At 39.9% G+C, this 23,030-nt stretch overlaps 2 protein-coding genes across 2 annotated transcripts; both read left to right on the forward strand.

The window, feature by feature from the left end:
• The first annotated feature begins 3,650 nt into the window (after positions 1-3,650).
• On the forward strand, positions 3,651-15,717 carry nelfb (negative elongation factor complex member B). The gene is made up of 13 exons (XM_041788235.1): positions 3,651-3,923; positions 4,665-4,825; positions 4,906-5,005; positions 5,091-5,321; positions 5,407-5,592; positions 7,014-7,126; positions 7,260-7,362; positions 7,447-7,542; positions 7,665-7,807; positions 8,265-8,371; positions 10,803-10,944; positions 11,127-11,235; positions 13,479-15,717. Exons 1-13 carry the CDS (start codon positions 3,822-3,824, stop codon positions 13,635-13,637), a joined length of 1,752 nt encoding a protein of 583 aa, XP_041644169.1. The 5' UTR covers positions 3,651-3,821; the 3' UTR covers positions 13,638-15,717.
• Positions 15,718-19,779: 4,062 nt separating this feature from the next.
• LOC121510476 (P2Y purinoceptor 4) lies at positions 19,780-20,998 on the forward strand. Its single transcript, XM_041788527.1, has one exon. The coding sequence runs from the start codon at positions 19,788-19,790 to the stop codon at positions 20,781-20,783; it is 996 nt and encodes a 331-aa protein (XP_041644461.1). The 5' UTR covers positions 19,780-19,787; the 3' UTR covers positions 20,784-20,998.
• The last annotated feature ends 2,032 nt before the right edge of the window (positions 20,999-23,030 follow it).

Raw genomic sequence — 23,030 nt, forward strand, 5'->3', positions numbered from 1 at the left:
TTTTTCCTGATTATTATGTCAAATTATAGTTATTTACTTGCATTCCTGAACAGAAAAATGAGTTTTAGTGGTTGAATGTTATGCTTGATTCATTTCTGACTTCTCAGAGAAGCCCAGTGAGCCGGCTCAAATTTGGGTATGAAAAGGTGAAGTCAGTTTGAAATTTCTCAGTCCTGCTCATAATGGTAAAATGTGGAGAGCTCACTGAAAATGAAAGAGTCCACATTAAAGCACTTCATTATGCTGGATGGTCTCTGAGACAAATATGACGGGTGGTCTGATAAATTTGTTAAGCACTTTTATGTCTTAATTTGAAATATTATTCCCCCAGACAACCTTAAATAAAGGGAAACTCTGACCTCAGAAATTATCCATTGCAAGTCACATTAATCATTGTTTCCCACACATACAGTCGGCTTTAATTGTCAACTTTTAAGTTTGTCTGTATATTTCCATTGTCATTATTTGTAATTTTTGCCACTTTTAATCCATTTTTTACTGCTTTAAGCCCACTTTTGTTACTTCTTTTTGCCATTTTTGCCCATTTTTTGACTCTTTTATCCTGCTTTTTACTATTTGCAATTTCTTCCCCATTTTTGCCACTTATCATCCATGTAAGGTGCCATTTGCCATTTAATGTCCAAATTTTGCCACTCTTTGATGACTACTAAAGATTTCTTTTCTTTTTTTTTTAACAAGAAATCAGACAAATACACCTAAGAGCTGACTTGAGAAACTTGGAGTAATGCTGCATTGTTAATATTTAATTCAGAGGTGGCATTCCTCCTCAGAGGTGGCTGGTCAGTCCTCAGTTCTCTTACTGCTGGATCTGTCTGCTGCCTTTGACACAGTAAACCACCAAATCCTCCTCTCCACACTCTCTTCACTTGGTATCTCAGGATCTGCCCTACAGTGGTTTAAGTCCTACCTCACAGGGAGATCTTTTAGAGTATCATGGAAGGGAGGAGTGTCTAAACTGCATGGCTTATCAACAGGGGTGCCTCAAGGGTCTGTGCTTGGTCCCCTACTTTTCTCAATATACACCACCTCACTTGGTGCAATCATCCGCTCCCATGGCTTTTCTTATCACTGCTATGCAGACGACACACAGCTATTCCTGTCCTTTCCACCAGATGACACAACTGTCTCAGCTCGGATCTCATCCTGCCTTGCTGATATTTCTAAATGGATGAGGGAACGTCACCTTCAGCTCAACCTGCCCAAAACTGAGCTCATTATCATCCCAGCCAGTCCCACTATTGAACCGCAGATCAGTATCCAGCTTGGATCAAATAATCTCTTGCCCACTAAGTCAGCCCGGAATCTGGGTGTCATGATTGATGACCAGCTAACCTTCAAGCTCCATGTGGCCTCGATTGCTCGGTCCTGCCGTTTCGCCCTCTACAACATCAAGAGGATCAGACCCTACTTGACAGAGCATGCTACACAACTCCTAGTACAGGCTCTTATAATATCACGTATTGACTACTGTAACTCATTACTGGCAGGCCTACCTGCATGCACAGTTATACCTCTGCAGTTGATCCAGAACGCAGCAGCACGTCTGGTCTTCAACCAACCCAAGAGAGCTCATGTCACGCCTCTTTTAATCTCTCTACACTGGCTTCCAGTTGCAGCTCGCATTAAATTCAAAACTCTAATCATTGCTTACAAAGCAGTAACTAAAACTGCTCCTGTTTACCTGGAGTCCCTCATCCAGGTCTACACCCCTTCTCGCCCACTACGCTCAGCCAGCGAAAGGCGCCTGGTACTTCCAGCACATCATGCTCCTAAGTCACTAGCTCGACTCTTCTCCTCTGTTGTCCCTAAATGGTGGAATGAATTACCCAACTACATTCGATCTACAGACTCCCTCTCTACTTTCAAGAGAAGGCTAAAGACCCAGCTCTTCAGAGAACACTTTGCACTTAGCTAGGCAATTCTCTACTGTTGTCCCCAGTAGTAGATTGAGTCTCAGCCAGACTATTCTCCACTGCTGTCCCCAGTGGTTGAATGAGTTTCCCAACTATAGTTAGCTCGCACTGTCCTGCTCTACTTCTGGGATTTCTTTGCCCAGCTCTTTGGGAATGATCCAGCACTTGGTACTTGGTAAATAGTTGTTGTGAAGCCTAATGAATGGCAATTAGTGATCCCACATTTTCCTTGATTCATTGTTGCTGTCTAAAAACAAACAAACAAAAAAAAAACAAACAAACAAAAAAAAAAAAAAAACAAAAACAAAAAAAAAAAAAAAAAAAAAAAAAAAAAAAAACATAAACAACGTATATTTTGGTACTCTGCCTTAAACTCTACACGGCAGCACTTGCGTCCAATTGAACCTGAAGCACTTGATGGCACTTACTGATGTTGTTTCTTCTTGTCTAGATCATTGCTTGTGTTGTTCTTGCTCTCAAATGTACGTCGCTTTGGAGAAAAGCGTCTGCTAAATGACATTGTAACATTGTAACATTGTAACATTCCACCATATAAAGGTTTCTTAAAACCAAGGTGATTTCAAAATCATTTGTTGGTCATTAAACAAAATTTCCAAGAGAATCAAAAGAGGTTTAAAATTTCTGTTATTTCTATCATGATAATAAAAATTACCAGTCATTGCCTTGAATAGTCCTCCTAGAATTGGCCTGTTGGCAAGAACATAAAGGAAAAGCACTATAGAAAAATAAATGAAAGAGAGGAGTTATATTACATATTTTATTTCTGTGGAATAAAATAAAACATTGATGACTAGTTATACATTTAATTTATGTTTAAAACCCAAAAATGAGAATATCATCCTTTCTAGAAAACGTGACAACATACATAAGCTTATTGCATTCACTTGGTAAAATGAAAAGGTCAGAAATTCTGAGAAAGTAAAGTTACAATTATGAAATTAAGACAGAATTCTAATATTAAAGTCGGGATTCTGAGACTGAAAACAGACCTCTCCCCTAAAACTCTGATATTTTTGGTCCAAGCACTGTCTTACATTCATAACTGCAACTAAAATCTCAGGATTTCTCACTTTAAAGTTAGATTTTTGATTTATTTTTTCTTCCAGAATTTAGGCCTTTTTTATTTCCACAGTTTGGAGTAATAATTCAGAATTCTGAGACAAAAGACAGGATCTGCCCCCCCCCCCCCCGACACACACACACCCACACACACCCACACACACACACACATTCTCTGACTTATTTATTTTTTGTTAGAGCTAGAACTTTACAGTCAGAAATCAAACTAAAATCTAAGAATTCTCACTTTAAACTAGACATTTTACTGAGACTTTTTCACAGCGTAATGACTTTAATGCCCAAAGTCCAACGTTTATCTATCCATGAAGACAAAAGGTTAAAAATGATATTAAATTCAAATTTCATAAATTCAAAGTCAGAATCGTAGCTAAAATGTTAGAATTTCTGTCTTTAAAGTCAGAATTCTTATTCTTTTCTTAGAGTTTTGACTCCACAGTCGGACTACCAATCTTAACATCCCATCTCTATTGCAAACTAGAATTCTGACCTTTTATCAGAATTTGAGAAAAAAGTTAAGCAAAAATCTATTTTCCACCAAACTGTTTCAATATCGTTTTCTGCATTCTGTCCTTATTGCTCTTCCGTAGTTCTCTCGGAACCCTTTGTTCGCTGGTGTTTCTGACGGCCTGTTTACATAGACGGAACGGCGGAAATCTGCTTTGACACAGAAGAACAAAATGTGTTGTGCTTGGTTGTAAACACTTATCTTTTATGCTACTACTCTAGATGTTATACATCTTTTCTTCACCCGTTAATCTTTAAATTAATGTTTAAACGGAACAGAAGATGTTCGCGGGCCTACCGGAGCTCGGGATCTCTAACGGAGAGGATCTCAAAGAAACTCTCACCAACTGCACAGAGCCTCTGAAAGCCATCGACCAATTTCAGGTGAGACTGTCTGCGCTGTTTGCTAATTTACCGAATAAAGCAGCTATTTCTCAGAACTCGGCTGTGTTTGTATGGAGAAAATCACTCCATGCACCGGAGAAAGTTCCCTCCAAATAACGCTGTTCGACTAAAACACTGATGTTGTTAGCTAGCCGCTCATGTTACGGTTAAAATAGTTACAGTGTTATCTAGTGACATTAAGCCGAAATGTGTATGCGGTTGTCATAGTTACAGTACAGGTTAAAGATAGAAAGTGTCCCAAAAGATGTCTTTGTTTGGTTTTCATTAAGGACTTCTAAAAGGAGTCTTTTGCCATTGGTATTATTTTGACACAGAAGCCAGCGCAGCTGCAAGTCACTTGTAAACACGGTCGCAATTTCAGCCAAAACACCACAAGCCTATATCTGGCACGATATGTATCACAGTACGTCACTTACTTTTCCCGCCGTTTGTTGCCCCATCCCGGCTTTCGTAGGTGTGTTGTTGCCATCAAACATGACAGTGATCAAGTTCTACCAACACTTTGCAGTTAGAGTGCTAATCATATACTTTGTTATCTTTGGGGAAAATGTAATGTTTAGATTTTCATAATTCAATAATTGTACTTTTTTCGTTATGTATCTTACTTTTTAGTTGAGTTGTACTTGACCAAGGTCATTCATTATTATTCATTCTGCCTGCTTTGTAATAATGTACACCAGAAACCCCTCCTTGAGTCTGTCGTGTATTTCATGATTGCAGATGGAAAATGGGATCCTGCTGCCAACCCTCCAGTCTGCACTCCCCTTCCTTGACCTCCATGGGACGCCACGGCTGGAGTTCCATCAGTCCGTGTTTGATGAGCTCAGAGATAAACTGATGGAGCGAGTCGCCACCATTGCTGAGGGAAAGGATGAGGACAGGTGTGGCATCAGGCACTTCTGACTATAAATGTTTTCTGAGGGATCAAGTGTGGGTGCTATTGGTCTTTGTTTCCTTTTAGATACGGGAAGCTTGAAGAGCTGTTGGAGAAGAGTTTTCCTCTCGTCAAAATGCCGTCCATTCAGCCCGTGGTCATGCAGGTGCTCAAACACCTACCGAAGGTAAGTGTTCATTATTTACACAGTACATTTTGAAAGCATAATAATTTTATGTCATAAAAGTGAGCTGATTATGTTTCTATTACAGGTACCAGAGAAGAAACTGAAGATGGTGATGGCTGACAAAGAGCTGTACAAGGTGTGTGCTGTGGAGGTGAAGAGGCAGATCTGGCAGGATAATCAGGCTCTGTTTGGGGATGAAGTTTCTCCTCTCCTGAAGCAGTACATTGTGGAGAAAGAAGCTGCTCTGTTCAGCAGTGACCTCTCCATCCTGCACAATTTCTTTAGTCCCTCTCCCAAAACACGACGTCAAGGCGAGGTGAGTCCCTGTCAGCATGTTGGATGAAGATCAGCGGTCTGTAGACCAGCGTGAGTTGTGATTGTGAGCTTATTCTGGGTTCTAGGTGGTTCTAAAGCTGACACAGATGATTGGAAAGAATGTGAAGCTGTACGACATGGTGCTGCAGTTTTTACGGACACTCTTCCTGCGAACGAGAAACGTGCACTACTGCACGCTGAGAGCAGAACTGCTGATGTCACTTCATGACCTGGACATTAGCGAGATCTGCTCTGTGGATCCCTGTCATAAGGTGAGGACACTGACAGTCAGTACATTTACATGCACAGGATTGACACTAGGAAGTTGAGATACGTTTAGAGTGATTTGGGTTCTTTAATTGAATTAGTAAACAAACACTAGCGGTAAATCTATTTACTGTCAGTAGGGTAATCCTGCAGAAATAATCCTTAATACACTGGATTTTGTAGTACATGCAAGAGCTATTTGATCTCCAATTGCATTATCTGTGTTAGTCTGATGTATTCAAATAGGATTTAGTGCAATTCTATTGAAATTAACATGAATACACTACCATGAAAAAGTATTTGCCCCCTTTCTGATTCCTGATTTTTTTTTTTGCATATTTATCACACTTAAATGTTTCGGATCATCAAACCAATTTTTATATCTCCCAAAGACAACCCAAGTAAATAGAAAATGTAGTGTCTGAATGATTATTTAATTTTCTAAAGGGGGAAAATATCCAAACCTATCTGACCCTGTGTGAAAAAGTAATTGCCCCCTGGTTGCGCCACCCTTGACAGCAACAACTGAAATCACATGTTTGTGATAACTGCTGATGAGTCTTTCACATCACTGTGGAGGAATATTGGCCCATTCTTCTTTGCAGAATTGTTTTAATTCAGCCACACTGAAGCATTTTCCAACATGAACTACCCGTTAAAGGTCACACCACAGCATTTCAGTTGGATTTAAGTCCGGACTTTGACTTGACCACTCCAAAACCATAATTTTGTGTTTTTCTTAAGCCATTCATAGCAGAGGTAGACTTGCTGATATGTCATTGTCCTGCTGCATAACCCAAGGGGGCTTGAGCTTGAGAGCAAACTGATGGCTGAACATTGGATGCTGGAGTCCCAAAGCCTTGGAAATGGCTTTATAAACTTTTCCAGACTGATAGATTCCATTCATTTGTTCTTGAATTTCTTTGGATTGTGGCATGATGCATTTCTTCTTGAGATCTTGTAGCGTACTTCACTTAGTCAGACACATTTTATTTAAGTGATTTCTTGATTCAGCAAATCTGGTGGTGATCAGGCCTCAGTGTGGCCAGTGAAATTGAACTTAGCTTTCCAAAAACTCTGGTTAATCATAGTTATCCCAGGATTTAATAAGGGGGGCAATTACTTTTCACAAAGGGTCAGATAGGTTTGGACCCCCCCCCCCCCCCCCCCAAAGAAATTGAATAATCATTCAGACACTGCATTTTGTATTTACTTGGGTTGTCTTTGTGAAATACAAAAATTGGTTTGATGATCCAAAACATTAAAGTGGGATAAATATGCAAAAAAAAAAAAACAGCACTGTGTATACATTTCAAAGTCTAACTTTAGTTGCAATTGCATGTAAACAAACTGAATGATAGAGGATGCGTTTATTGTAGCACTAAGAAGGTCTGGTGTTTAACCTCGGTTTATTTGTTTTCCACAGTTCACCTGGTGTTTAGACGCCTGCATCCGGGAAAAGTTTGTGGATGGCAAGCGAGCCAGAGAGCTTCAGGGTTTCCTGGATGGAGTGAAGAAAGGACAAGAGCAAGTCTTAGGGTGAGTTCAAGAAGAGCAGCTTACATCGGAGTGGTGTACCACTGGGCAAGTTCAATATAACCAGGCTTTTCTCAAAAGACTCAACAAAGTCTGTCTTTTGAGTGGATTAAATACATTCTCCTGTGTGTCTCAGGGACCTCTCCATGATCCTGTGTGACCCGTTTGCTTGTAACACCCTGGTCCTGAGCATCGTGAGGAACCTGCAGGAGCTGCTGAGTCAGGACAGTTTACCCAGGGTGAGCAGACAGGGATGTAGGCAGTATGATTTAGACTACAACTGATGGTATTGGTGTTTAAGGAGTTTTAATGTTTGTGAGCAGGACAGTCCAGATCTGATGCTGCTGCTGAGGATGCTCTCACTGGGACAGGGAGCATGGGACATGATCGATAGTCAGGTCTTTAAAGAGCCTCGTATGGTAAGTGCAGTACGTCACATTAAGTGTATCAACCAGTCAGACTTTTAGAAATGGACAAGAAGCTGAAGACAGATTCATTTTATGTTTTAAATTCAACTAAATGTAAGTGTAAATGTCTTAAGGATCTGGAGGTGGTGACCCGCTTCCTGCCCGCCATGATGTCAGTGGTCGTGGATGACCACACCTTCACTGTGGAGCAGAAGCTTCCCAGTGAGGAGAAGAGTTCACTGTCGTACCCCACCACCCTGCCGGATGCCTTCAACAGGTAAATACAGACCTGCAAAAAGATGACACAAGGCTCATGGAAATGGGGATAAACTTGTATGTGTCACGTTAAAGAAGCATAAAAACATTCAAAGAAGAAAAGGTGTGGCCACATTTAGCACAGGCATGTGTTAGACTAGTCTGTGTGGATGTGAATGTCAAGGAAATTAGTCGGCATTATTAAAGATAAAAGGAAAAATGTAGTTTCAAACTGAGATTGTAGTCGCATAAAATCAACTTTGTAACATAGCCCCACAGCAGCTTTTAATCAACAGCCTACCTGCACCATAGCATGACAGTGACAGAGTCTAAACATCACTGTTTAAACCTTGTCAGTAAAAAGGACCACACACTGGACTTTTACAGCTCTGTTTTCAATGTTTTTTTTAACTGATTTTCTGATATAAAACGTGAACAATGCACTCAAGACAGTGACGGCCTATCTTTCTCCTCTCCAGGTACCTCCAGGAGAACAGGGTGGCCTGTGAGATCGGTCTGTACTACGTTCTCCACATTGCCAAACAGAGGAATAAGAACGCCTTACAGAGGTTACTGCCTGCCCTCGGTGAGTAATTCTCCCCCAAAGTAGGTGTCAGGGTTAGACCTCACATTACAGTGCATGTAGTGTGAAAAATAGATATGACCAGAAGGGGGCAGCAGAGAACTAATGCTGTAGCTGCATAAAGTACATTGGTTTGCATGAAGCTCATTTTACATATTTATAGTGACTTCATTTCTGAAGTCACAGAGGAAAATTTTAAAACACCTTATCAATTAGAATAAAATAATAATATCTCTTAAATATTAAACCTATAATCAAACTTCTTAATTCAGAAAATTTGTCAGCTATCATTAAGATGTTCTGTGTTTATACTATAAAGTTTTTGATGCATTTCTGATTTATTTTATAGATGCTGTTTGTATATTTTTTAACCCTTAGAGCACATGTGGCACACATCCGTGCTGCAGACACACCCTATATAAATGGCTTAGTAACTTTTGAACTACATATTGTAGGCACTTGCTTGTTTTTTCCTCTGAAAGCTCTCCACCGTGCCTGTATAATGACCCTTTCCACGTTTGTGTAGCTCTTACAGGACGTTTTCTAGAGAGCCTGGAACTTGGTGGACCTATTGGGGTCTTTTAAAATTCAATCCACACAAGTAACTCTTATCGGACTTCTTTTTTTAATGCGTATTTTAATTCTTTAGTCCCAAAGAAATGGGAGAACAAGTTTGTAAAAAAAAAAAAACTTTCAGTCATTAATGTTGTCTGTGTTTAATACATAAAAGTATTTGACTTTTGATTTCTGGTTAGTTTTTCCTTTGTCTTTATAGCCCCATATCTTTTTTAAAATTCAAGTGACATTGCTGCAACACACATATTCTTAAAGCCCAGGTTGCCCTGAAGGAAGGGATATTTTGAGCTTGACTGTACACCACAGGGCTGATGTTTTACAAGCTTTTTAAGACAATAAGTCAAGATGAGACACAAAGATGAAAAATAGCTGAGAGCTCTAGGGGTTAATGGAATAACTGTACTAGGTAACTGCCCGTGTCTTTCAGTGCTTTATCTCTAACTTTAAGGTTTGTTTCAATTTTAAGAAAGATGGAATTACATGTTTTTTTTTCCCCGATAATAATTGGCTGCACTTTAGAGCTTTGCACATCAGATGCTCTTTTCTTTAAGTCCAATTAATCCTCAAATTGTTTGTCTTTTTTGACCCGTAGTCTGTCAGTGCAAACTTTCACACCAGCAGAGTAATTTTCTGCTTAAAGCTGCTGCTAGGATGATGGTTGATTTCCCAAAGTTTCACTTTTGACAAGCGCACATCTGACCAATCAAAATGCAAATGTAACGGAGGAGAACATCACAGGATTTTTACCCCTCTTTCCATGGTTATTTGTCTCCAGTGAGAACTAAGTTATTCTAATCTTTAAAAGGATGTTACGTATCCTAATAAAAGATGGAGTCAGGCAGCTCAGCACGTGAATGAACCAAACTTGCACAGCTGGAGCTGTTTACAACCAGTGAGACTTTATTCTGATGATACAGCTAACAACAAAGTCCCCTCTTACATCAGATTTAAGGCTCATTTCATTACTCACCTCCCTGATAGATGTCAACCCCACCTCCATGGCCAAGAGAGGGAGTGATGCTAAACTTAAAACAGAAGTAAAACTGCACTGACCACACTGTTACACCAGGAGGAAATACAAAAACTTCATTTTATCCTCTGCTCTAATTTTTTTAGTTTACTAGTAAATAGTGTGTATGTCTGCTGTTTTTTTCTCAGAATATACATAATTTATTCAGAAAATTGCATTGCTCCTGATATAGGCAGAAAGGTGCAACAAAATTTGCAGAATTATTCCCATTATCTTGCCTTTCATTGGCATTTTCACTGATGTCCAAAGGCCTTTAGACTGTATGTGTTAGCAGTTTGAATATTAGACTCTCAAATTGCCCATATACTATTTAAGTATTACAGATGAAATAATTACAGATTTTAATCATCGCTATGCTAAAATTCCCCCACAGTTATCATACTGTTAATATTTTAGTTCTCATCAGAATTTTGTTTTAATATCACATTAAATAATGTCCGGGCAGCATGCTACGTAGGCTTGGTTACTGAAGTGAATGGATAAAAATTGTCCACAGGTTGACCAGAGATGTAAAGAAACTTGTCAGGGAGGAGGAGTGTTATGTCTAAATATTTGAACACTCACTGTGACCGTCTGTTGTAGTTCAGATCACAGACAATTAACTAGGCCCAAAGAGCACTTTAGCTGTAGGCTAATTAATTCATAAGCTCAAAATACGTCAGCATTATGGATCAAATTAAACCAAACGTTGTACCTTCAACTGTCAGCTTGAAGGGGAAAAACTCCATTTGTGGGAGTAGAATGCACTCACCTGCTTTAGCTTTAGCAGCTGTTTAAATATTAACCTTTTGTGAATTTAAGAGTTGTGTCTGTGCTGCTCTCCTGCAGTGGAAACATACAACGACATGGCCTTTGGTGACATCTTCTTGCATCTGCTGACTGGTCACCTCACGCTGCTCTCTGACGAATTCGGATCGGAAGAGTTCTGCTCTGTCGTCTTCGATGGCTTCCTTCTGACCTCTTATTCCAGGTGAGCTCAGTGTCCTCAAAACTAATCACTGACATAAGACCTAGTGTGTAAAGAAACAGGTGAGAGTGCTCCCAAACAAAGAATAAAGCACCCTGAGCTGGATTGTTGACCCTGTTTTTGGTACATTAGTGATTTCCACCATGGGTCCTTACTGTTTGTGTCTCTGTCTGAATATCTTTCAGTAAAGAGAACGTCCACAGACACTCCCTCCGTATGCTGCTGCATCTACACCACAAAGTGCTGCCATCCTACATGGAAACTCTGCTGAAAACCCTCGAACCTCCAAAACAGGTTGGTTTGATTTCTTTGCCCAGATATGCTTTGAACAAGGCTGCAGCTGTAATCACTGGTTGAATCTGTTTTTGTGTTGGTTTGGATAACCATGACGTGACAGGCAGAGCACTTTCATAGACAGTTGAACAAGGCCTTTCATCACAATACATCCAAGGATATAAATAAAAGGGTGTAGATCACAAAAAAAATCTAATTGAAATTAAAAACAAGAAAAAAAGTTCTTGCTAAAACATATATGACAACTAGATTTAGCTTGTAAAATATTCGATCCTTGGCATCTAAATCTTTAACAGGGGTGTCAAACTCGAGGCCTGGGAGCCATAGCTGGCCCGTGGTACAGTTATACCCGGCCCTCAAGGTCATATCATATTTTTATTATAACTGGCCCACTGGTATGAGGACTGCAGATTTCCTCCAGTATAACAATGTAAACTTAACCTTGAAGATTTAAAATATTCTTGTTAAGTCACAAAAATCTGAAAAAGTAAAATATTTAGATAAGTCAGGAATGTGGGAAAAGGAATTAATTTGTGTTTTTAATTCATATTTTCAATTTTGCATCTGAAAAATTACAGCTAAACGTACAATTTTGCATTTTTAGTTCATATTTTGACATTCTTGATTTACAATTTCCTATTTTAAGTCATATTTGAACCTTTTAAAAACACAATTTGGCATTTTATCTCAGGTTTTGACCTGGTCTACTTCAGCACTTTTAGACTCAAAATTTAAAAGTAAAAATCATATTTTGACTTTCTAGACCAGTGATACTCAACATGTGGCTCTTTTGTGATGATTTGGGGCTCTTTTATGACTTAATTTGAAATATTATTCCCCCAGAAAACCTTAAAAAAGGGAAACACCTCAAAAATTATCTATTGCAAGTCACATTAATCAGTTTGTTTCCAGCACTTGGTTTTAATTGTCAACGTTAATTTTTTTGTCTGTATATTTCCATTGCTGTTATTTGCATTTTTTGTGCCACTTTTTAATCCATTTTTACTGCTTTAAGGCTACTTCAGTCACTTCTTTTTGCCCCATTTTCCCAAGTTTTTTAACTCATTTGTCCTGCTGGCCTATTCTCCCACCTTTTGCTGCCTTTTGACCATTTTAGTCTCTTTTCACTCATTTTTTTGTCATGTTTTTGCCACTTTTTGTCAATTTTTGCCACCTGTAACTCATTTTTATATCACTTCACACCCAAATTGTTCCACTTTCTGCCCTTTTTGCCACGTTTTCTCCTCATTTTGGTCACTTTTCACCCAGTTTTTGGCAATTTTTTGCCTGCTTATTGCCCCCTACCATTTTGCCCTCTTTAACTTATTTTTATTGCCCCTCTAACCCATTCTTGCCACTTTACACCACTTAGATCGTGGCTCTTGCAAAAGTATTTTTCAACAATTTGGCTCTTTAGTTGTCCAGGGTTGAGTAATGCTGTTCTAGACTTATAATTTTGAATTTTATCTCAGATTTTGACTTTTTAAACTCATATTTTTAACTTTCTTTCTTTTTAAAAACATTATTTTGACTTTAATTTCACGTTTTACCTTTTAAACTAGTGAGTTTGCCTTTTACCTCTTATTTTGAGCCTTTAAACTTATCATTTTGACTTTTTATAATTCCCAAAATCATTTATGATTAGTACTCATTTTTTTCATAATTCGTTTCTGGTGAAAGAGAGGTAGAGTTTATCGTTAAATGTTGACCCTGTTAGTCTCTCAGGTTAGACATAAATTCAGAATCCGGCCCCTGCTGTGTTTGAGTTTGGCGCCCCTTGGCTACGGGAACCATTTAGTTCCTGATAGAGAACGTTCTAGAACAAAAAATTCCTGGTACTTTTGGTCAGAAAACCATCTAACAGAAATGGAGAAAGTAAATCATCTTTCAAACAGGGACCAGTTCTTAAAACAAGCTTGCTCATGAATGACACATCACTGTGGTCTATTACATGTCTTCTTAAAATGTGTTGTTGGTTTAGTCAGGGGTCCACCAGTGCTGGCTTTTCAGGGCTGACACATATTTTAATTATCATCAGTTTATGAGATCAGTAACCATATTTTGATTAGGTATGTATATATCATGGCAAGCAAAATGTCCTTAAAGTGGGGAAACAGGAAGTGATGTGATTCACCCACTCTACCAGCAGCATTGTAATGTCTGAGTTGCAGCAGTCTAATGTCTGCTGTCTTTTTCATGCTGTATTCTGACTCTACACATGATTGTGTTCTTGGTGACCACAGAGCAGCGAGCCCGTGAAGGAGCTGTACACCCAGCTGACGGAGAAGATGGAGGCACAGAAGAAAAGCCCACCACCCCCTGAGGAAACCCCATCCCTGGATCTGGGTCTGCATCCGGTGACCGTCCCCACCACCGCCTCCACCCCGACCACGCCTCTCTGAGACACGGACAGTGACTGAGCGTAAAGACAGCTGGCGAGTGGCTCACGCATTTCTCCAGAATAGACCAGATTTTTTTTTACAGTTTGTTTTCTTGTATGATTTTTTTTCAAAGGTTTTATCTTTAGATGTTTGTCTCTGACAGGCTCTCACAGCTCTGATCGTGCAGCTAGTTTGCTTAATTTCTTCATAAACATTTAATTTAAACATGGACTGTGGAACATGTTGAGAGTCAGTCGAGCCCAGAGCCTCCACACGCTCCACTAAAAAATCAAGATTGCAGTAAATAGAAAATAATGTAGATTGATCACATGCCACAGATTTACCCTCATTTAAATCTCATAATATACAATAAAACGACACTGACTGATATGATAGCCCATAAGTAAAGTATGAAGGGTTAGCATAGAGCAGAAATATTTGTTTAAGGACAGGTGTAAAGTAAAAAAAAAAAAATCTTAACTTATGATGGTTATTCTCTAACGTTGGCTACAAGTTCAGCCACTTAAGCTCGCTTATGTAACACAGACCTCTACCTCCCAACCCCCGTAAGCTTGTGGCCCCATTTGCTATTTCCATGAGGAGTAGAGACCAGATGCACCGCTCATCAACGCTGCTTACGTCTCGTTTTGAATTTAGGACTTTGATCAATTAAAGCTGCACTCTGGTTTATTTACTGACCACCAAACCACTGTTTGGTTTCATGGAGGACTTCCACATATTAAAAGCTGTTAAAAGTGGCCCTCTTGTTTGCCCTGCGCACAGATTTGACCTGGCCCCTGACAGACCCAGAAAATGGGCGCTCCCCAGTTGTTTTGGATCTGGATCAGTTGTACTGGTGCTAGTATCCTGGCTAAAAATGACTTAATTTTGGAGCTGAAAAGCGTGTCTAAATAGCATACAGTTCTGATGTTGGAATTATTTGTTTGTGCTATTTATAACCCACTTTGACCTCCTTTTCAGCCCATTGTTGCCAGCATTATTTGCCATTTTTCATCAATTTACATTGTTTTCACCCATATTTGCCTTTTTGAAACCAGTTTTTGCCCCATTTTAACCCCTTTTCATCACTTTTTAACCCATTTTTTGCTACTCTTAAAAGCTAATATCCTCACCTTTTCTGCCAAATATGATCTCTTTTGACCCTTTTGTTTTTGCCACTTTCCACCGATTGTTGCCTCCACCACTATTAACCCCTTGTCCCTACCTTTTAAGCTAATTTTTGCCAAATTTGATTGCATTTTTCTATTTGTCATGCCAATTTTTGCCACTTTTAATCCCTTTTCATCATTATTTCTGCTGGTTTTTGCCACTCTTAACCTATTATTGCCACTTTTCACCTATTTTCGCCTCCGCTAACCATTTTTTGGCATTCAATTTTTTTTTCACTTTTAACCCATTTCTGCCACCACAGAAATCCACCTTCACCTTTCCACCCATTTTTGCCACATTTAATCTAATTTAACAATGTTTTAAGAAAAAGGGTTAATATTTTTAGAAGGCTATGTACTACCACATAAAAATGTATTTGTTGCTTTGATAAGAGTGGCTATAATTCAGGTAAAAATATAAAATATAGTTGTCACAGCTTAACTTTACATTGGACCCCGATTATGCAGACCTCCCCTTATTTGGCTGAACCCCAGAAAGCCCCCCCACCCCCACCACCACACCCCTCGGGAGGGGGGGGTGATAAGTGATCCTGTAATGCTTTGTTAGTAGCTTGCAGCATTAACCAGGAAAGCCACTTTTTAGCAACTTTTCTCCCTCAAATTTAAAATTCCTCCATGAAACAAAATTCTGGTTTACTGTCAGGAAAATAGATCTTATGGAGTGCAGTTTTATACAGACACAGTCCTTAATTCAAAATTAGATTAACTGCTGTTATTGTTTGACTGAAATCCCCCATGTGACTCCATTTACATACTGTGTGTTTAAACAGGTATGTACTTTTTTTTACGTGTGTCATTCAAAATCTGATTCTGTAGGTTCCACAGTCCATGCATTTATTAAGTTGACTTTCAGAATGTTACATTGGAGTTGTCAGTGTTCTACAATCCTGTAAATAAATGCTTAGTAAGAAAAAGAGTGGTTTGTGGTTCTGTGTTCAGATAGATGACAGCAGTGTTGGGGTGGGTATCACATCAATAAAAGACGTCTTCATCTTTGAGTAGCTTCTGTCACCCAAGAAGGTGTCTGGTTTCCACAGAACATGCACGGTAAAAGCCACATGATCAGATGTGTGAAACTGAAACAGTCAAAAGTGTTTTACTATACTTAACATCACACGACAACTTCGACACTGCAGGTAAGAATCAGCATGATCCACTAATGCTTATTTTAAGTAACATTTTACCAGCCTTATTAAGAAAATGTCTATTTTAGACAGTGTAAATACATGTTTGCAAACCTCAAGCTCTCTCACCTGGATGATGTTCTTAGAAAGGAAGAAATTGTAGGAACACTTAGATTTAAATGTTAAAAGAAACTATGCAGTGTACTCAGTGCTTCTCACTCCCCGGATGTTATTTCTTATTTTTTAGCTTTATTCGAAGCTTTAATTTTTGATATTTTATGGGGTGCTTAGCTCATTTAGAATTTTATGGCAGCGTACATCTAAAAGATGTAGGGACGGGGAGACAAAAGGCTGGAGAAAGTTATTGGTACTAATGTGAAGCAGCTGGAGGAGCATTTTGAAATGAACTAGGTTAATTGGCAACAGGTCAGTGATGTGACTTGGTATGAAAAGAGCATTTTAGAGAGGCAGAGTCTCTAAGAAGTAAAGACTGGCAGAGGTTCACCAATCTGTGAAAAACTCAAAATTTTGCCCTCCCGGTTGGCAAAACACTACTGTTGCAATGACTTTTATGTTGGGCCCTTTTTTGATCTATACTGAGCCAGAACTCAGTAGATCTCACAGAACCAGTTTGGATTATCTGGTGCTAATATGGTGTTAAAATGCACTAGAATACAGGAAATGGCATCTACTTAATTGAAAATGTTCTGGGGGAGACCCCAGACCCCCTAGGGATTTATTTATTTCTTGTGTTCTTCACAGTTCTGGTGGATGCTGATCCTAACTACAAACTAATTTGAGTAGTCTGTCTAGTTAGTTTGTTTTAAGGCTATATAATGTGCCATGTGTGCCAACATATAAACATGTCTAAAGTGCCCTAGAAAACTTAGTGCCCTCTTCAGTGGCGAGAACACGCTGTATGTGCCCTTTGTTTTTTCTTTTCGCCCCAGACCTCGAAAAAGCCTGTGCACGCCACTGCTAGACACTGGTGGTGGTGTTGATGAGGGATGCAGGATCATATGAGGAGTAGACTTCTGAGAGGCTGGACCAGGAACCAAAGAGGTGTCTTGGAGTAGGAGACTGAGGTATGCAGGATGAGATGAGCAGAAGACCTGTGAGGATCTGGACTAGATGCTGGTGAACTGAATGGAGGTGGCTGGGGTGGAGGAGGGCTGCAACGTCCATGCCAAAATGACAGGCTGAGTGTGAAAGAGGGAATGACAAATTAAAAGTATGACAGCTGCATGACGATTGGTCTAATACGATTGTTGCAGAATCTGATTTGCTGAGTAATTAAGAAAGTGGACACCGAAAATCAGCTGATCAGAGCGGGAAGAGAGAACGAATGGAAGAAGGGAAAGATATGAACAACTGGTGACTTCAGGAGATTAACTATGGTGAAGATAGTCCTTTAAATCAGGTTCTCTGATATATTCGGTGGGCAAAAATACATGAAACATCCTAAAGAAAATTCTGAAACAATTGAAAAAACAGCAGGAAACCTCACCCATTTCTATGCCTACGATCATGCAGAGTGTGAAAACCAACACTGCATCTCATCTGTTCAGTTCTCAGTTCCTGTGCAAAACCGGTGTCTGGTTTCAAGTCTTGTTTTTTAAAGGTCACACCAAGAAGCTGATCCCAGCTGTCATTTAATGAAAGGCGGGGCGCACCATGGGCTGGTCCCCAGTCAGTGACAGAGCTCACACATACAAGTACCAGTGGTTACCATACGTCTAACCTCAAGAACAACCGCCACCTCCTAAATGAGGAATTGAACCCAAATTTCCTTAAATTTTCAGCCACTCAAGTGTAGTTTATGAAACGTGTTACAGTTCTGACCGGTGAGAATTAGCCCTGTTCTTTAACAGCTGTATCTCATATGTGCACAAGTCCTTTTCATACCCTGTTTCACACTGCTATTTTTAAATACCCTAGGATACAGTACTACTGTATTACCACCCAATTGTGATACCAAGCAACGTTTTCAGGACTGTAGCAGGAAACTGAGGTACCCAGAGATAACATGACTGCATAGTGGCTCATTTAAATGCCCACACAGATAAACTCATATGCAGCCCTAACTGCACCGAGATGAGAGTGGAAGACAGGGGAATCTGAAGGCAGGTATGAGAGAGTGGGTAATGACATGTACAATCATGGACGAAAGTATTGGCACCCCTGGAAATTTTCCAGAAAATACACAATTTCTCCCAGAAATTGTTGCAACTACAAATGTTTTTGGTATACATGTGTTCATTGCCTTTGTGTGCATTGGAGCAACACAAAAAATCTGAAGAAAAAAGACAAAATTGACATAATTTTACACAAAACTCAGAAAATGGGCCGGACAAAATTATTGGCACCCTCAACTTAATATTTGGTTGCACACCCTTGGGAAAAAATAACTGAAACTAATCACTTTTTCGCCCAAGGCACACCTAAGGTTAAGCCAAAATCTCAAGGCACACCATATTGCTATCAATACAAAATAGACTTTTTACAAAATATAACAGTTTAGGTGGCCCATAAGTGGGGGATAAAGTGGAGTGGTTCTGGGGCCCAGCCAACTGGGGGTAGGCAAAAGGTGCCTGAAAAGTGGCAAAAATTGGTTAAAGTGATGATAAAACATGGCAAAATTGGGCAAAAAGTGGCAAGACAAAGTAAAAAATGGTGAACAATTTGCATAAGGGACCAAAAATTGGTTAAAAGAGGCAAAATATGTTCAAAGTGTGAAAATGGCAGCAAAAATGGGCTACAAGTGGCCAAAATGGTTAAATGTTGTACAACGGTGGTTAAAATGGTTTAACAGTGATTAAAAAAAGTGGCCAAACAAAGGCAAAGTGAGGGAAAATTGGCAAGAAGGTGGCAAAAATGAGTTGATAGTGTCAAAAAGGTGGCAAAATAGGTTACAAGTGGCAGAAAAGTGGCAAAAAAAGGTTAAAGTTGCTAAAGTGTGGTAAAAAGTGATGAAAAAATTAACAAAAAATGTCCAAATAATAGCAAAAGTAGGCAAAAACTGGAAAAAAGGTTGCAAAAATGGGTTAAAAGTGGCAAAATTGCCAAAAAAGTTGAAAAATGGGTCAAAAGTATTTTAAAAAAAAGTTGAAAACTTGCAAAAAAGCAGCAAGTTGACAACGTAAGTGGCAAAATGGGTAGAAAAGTGGTTAACTTGGTTAAAAGTAGCATTAATATTAATAATTTCAACACCAATTTCAACTCAATAATAGCTTGTTTAATGAGGTAACTGTTATCCAGGATGCACCAGTGCTTTTGATCCAACACACACACACTGATATCATCAATAAATCACAACTGGGGAGGGCCCATTCTCTGGGTTTTTTCCGGGGCCCAGCCAGATCCCCAAGGCACATCTTGACTTGCGTCAAGGCACACTAGTGTGCATTGCCACACCATTTGAAAACCACTGCCTTAAGGTACTTAAAGCAAGAATGGGAAAAAACCTAAATATCTATCTGTGATGGAACAGTAATAACGTCTTCTTGTCCCAACTTTTCTTGAACATGTTAATGGAATCAAATTCAGAATGTATGTATCTTTCCAAACAATAAATATACAGTTTAAACATTGAAATTGTGTCTTTTTTCTGTATTCAGTTGAATTAATGTTGAAAAGGACTGAAAATCATTGTATTCTGTTTTGATTCACATTTTAGATAATGCCCCAAACTTTTTGGGAATTGGGTGCGTATTTTCATACATAAAGAATTAATAAATGATCATTTTGAGAGCAATAAAGGACTTTTTAGGGAGTGATCTCCATGTCTTTGCTGCTGTAATGTTGATTCTAATGCATATGATTCTATTATTGTGTAGGAAGAGAGAATCTTAGAGAAGATGGAACCTTCAGTGGTCTCCTCTCAGCTTGGGAACAGCAGCAATGTCTCAGGATCTTGTCTTCGGGAGAGCCAGCACGTGTCCATCCCCAGCCTCATGTGCCTGGTCTTCCTCCTGGGTTTCCTCCTCAACACCTTCAGCCTCTGGGCCTTCTGCTGTCGTCTGCCCTGCTGGACCTCAGGGACCATCCTTCAGTTCCACCTGGCCCTTAGTGATGCCATCGCCACCCCCATCTTTCCCATGATGGCGGTGTACTTGTGGGGCAACAACTGGCCCTTTGGTCGCTTCCTGTGCCAGGTCAAGATCGTGCTGCTGAGTTCTCATTTCTACGGCAGCACCGTATTCCTCACGCTCATCAGCATCCATCGGTACGCAGCCGTGGTGCACTACAACAGAAGCTCCTGCATGAAACAGAAGCCGTTTGTGAAGAAGCTGTGTGCAGGAGTGTGGCCTGTGCTCCTGGTCCCGTCTCTGATCTACGCTCTCACGCTTCCTCCCAGTAAAGAGGGCACCAACAGTCATTGCCTCTCCATCCACCAGAAGAAACTGACACACTTCTACTTTGTTATTAACTTCATCCTCTTCATCCCTGGGTTTCTCCTTCCTTTCCTGGTGTCGGCTGTTTGTTATAGCCGGCTGGTGAGCACCTTAACGCGCCTCAACATCGGCTCGGCTAAAGGTCTGAGAGTGAAGGAGAAATCTCAGAGGATGATCGGCCTGTGTCTGCTGATATTTGGGCTGGGCTTCCTGCCTCTGAATGTGATACGGACCGTTGGAGTGGTGCTAAAGAAATACTTTCCAGGACACTGCCATGTTCTCCTGCAGGTTGAAACAGCATATTACGTATCCTGGATTTTTTTAGGAGTGAAGAGCTGCCTGGATCCACTGCTGTACTGTTTTGGTTCCCAACATTTTCGTGACGCGTTCCGGTCTATCAGGATTGGGCAGAGAGATAGTCCTGGTAGAAATGAATCAGAGATAACTCCAAATCAGTAATAATTCAGTTAACAGAATCTATATTTGACTCGTGTAAACCAGAGGTCCATTCATTACTACAGGAGCTATGGGAGGACTGGGGGCTCAAGATAGAAGGTTACGATAAGCCCACACATATGGATCCACACCCACCATCCACTGGAACAAAAGCTATGTTTCATCAGAACCCTGCAGCTCCTCGCTTCTGGAAGTATCTAAAAGTGAGGAAGAAGGAACAGCCGATACCCAAACTGGTCCTTTAGGAAGACCTCCAAGAGATGGAATACCAAAGGTTCATTTGACTGGTGGACTTAGGGGGGCGGGGCAGGGGTCACCCTCTTTGGAGCTCTGTCAATTTGTCAAATGACCCTTTAAGTCAGTGGTTCTCAACCTTTTCAGCCCACAACCCCCAAAATAAAGGTGCCAGAGACCGTGGAGCCCCACTGTACCTGAAGGTGGTTGAACACAGCCATGCACATTCAGGAATAGTCATGCACAGACAAGGCTGCCCATGAGGGGCGGATAACTGGGGGCCCATGGAGGTCAACAAAATCAAGGTCCACTGTAAAGTTAAGCTGTAATATCCATATTTTACATTTAACCTGAAAAATAATTACTCTTATCAAAACAACAAATATCTTTTTTATGTGTGTGGTAAATAGCTTTCTTAAAACTGTAAATCTCTTTTGTTAAACCAAAATTAAAATAGCTTAAGATGGATAAAATGGGTTCATAAGGTCAAAAAATGGTGGAAAGGTGGTGAAATTGGATTTCAAAAGTTTCAGAAATGGGTTAGAAGTGGCAAAAATCAGATAAAAGTGGCAAAAAATAATCAAAAATTGCAACAATGGGTTAAAGTGGTAAAAATAGGCCTAAATACTGATAAAAGGGGGTTAGAAAGCTGCTGAAATGGCTTTAAATTGGCAACAATGGGGGGAATTTGGTAAAATGGGATGAAAAATGTATATGAACAGGAAAAAATGGGTTACTGAGACAGAAAAAATGGACAGAAATTGGTTAAAATGGGCAAAAATGGGTGTTAAAAGTGCTTAATAGTTTCAGTAATGTGTCAACAGGGGCAACATGAGGTGGAAAGTGTCACTAACCGGTTTAGAAGTAGCAAAAATTGAAAGAAAAAAGTGGTTAAAAGGGTTTAAAATGGAAAATGATGTGTTTAAAGTCACAAAATTGGTGGGAAGATGTGATGAAAATGTGTTAAAATTTGGTGAAATTGGTGTAAAGTGGCAACGATGTAATTTAGAAATTATTCTTAGTTTTTTCAGGGCATCTGAAGACCCCCCTTTCAGTGTCTTGCGACCTCCAAAGGGGTCCCGACCCCAACATTGAGAACCACTGCTCTAAGTAGACAAAATTTGACAAAATGCTCTCTTTGGTGCTGTTTAAGTAGACTAAGGTTGAAAAAGCTAATCTCTCTGGGGCTCTTTAGGTGGACCTTGTTTAGATTTATTTTTTGGCTTTATTGAGAGAGGGAGGCAGAGGATAGAGTCAGAAACAGGGACGAGAGAGAGGGGGAGAGCCATGTGGGAAACCGAGTGCTAACATGGGCCACAAACTAACCACTAGTCCATCTGAGAGCCCCCAAAAAATTTGAATAATGCCCTTATAGGCGCCCTCTAAGTGGACAAATATTGCTGTCTTTGGTGCCCCATACACAGACAAAAATTGACATAAGTGCCCTTTAGGCTGCCCTTTTATTGACCAAAGTTTAACCAAAGTGCTCTCTTTGGTGCCCTCAAATGAACAATTTTGAAATAGAGCCCTTAAAGCTGCCTTCTGAGTGAAAAAAATCTGGCATAAAACCATCTTTAGTGCACTCTAAGTGTACAAATTTTAAATAGTGCTGTCTTTGGTGCCCTGTAAACAGACATAATTTGACGAAAGTGCCCTTTTGGGCCTCCCTTTAGTGGACAAAATTTGAAATAGTGCCCTCTTGTTGTCCCTGTAAGTGGACAAAGTTGAACTAAATGCCCTCTTTGGTGCCCTCAAGTGAACAAATTTGAAATAGCGCTGTCTTTGGTACCCTCACAGTGGTGACCAAACTTTTTCCACTGAGGGCCACATACAGAAATACATAAGGATGGCGGGGCCACTTTTATATTTCTCGCCTTGAGGATATTTAAGTAAGACTAATCCAATGCAAGTTAATACATGCTTAGTGATTTTCTACGGCTAAATGGCTTGCTGATGGCTGACTGTCGATGCATTAATCATTTTCAGGATCAGGGGGAGCCAATCAGATTCAGGGGG

The sequence above is a fragment of the Cheilinus undulatus genome, linkage group 5, assembly GCF_018320785.1.
Source record: "Cheilinus undulatus linkage group 5, ASM1832078v1, whole genome shotgun sequence".
NCBI lineage: Eukaryota > Metazoa > Chordata > Actinopteri > Labriformes > Labridae > Cheilinus > Cheilinus undulatus.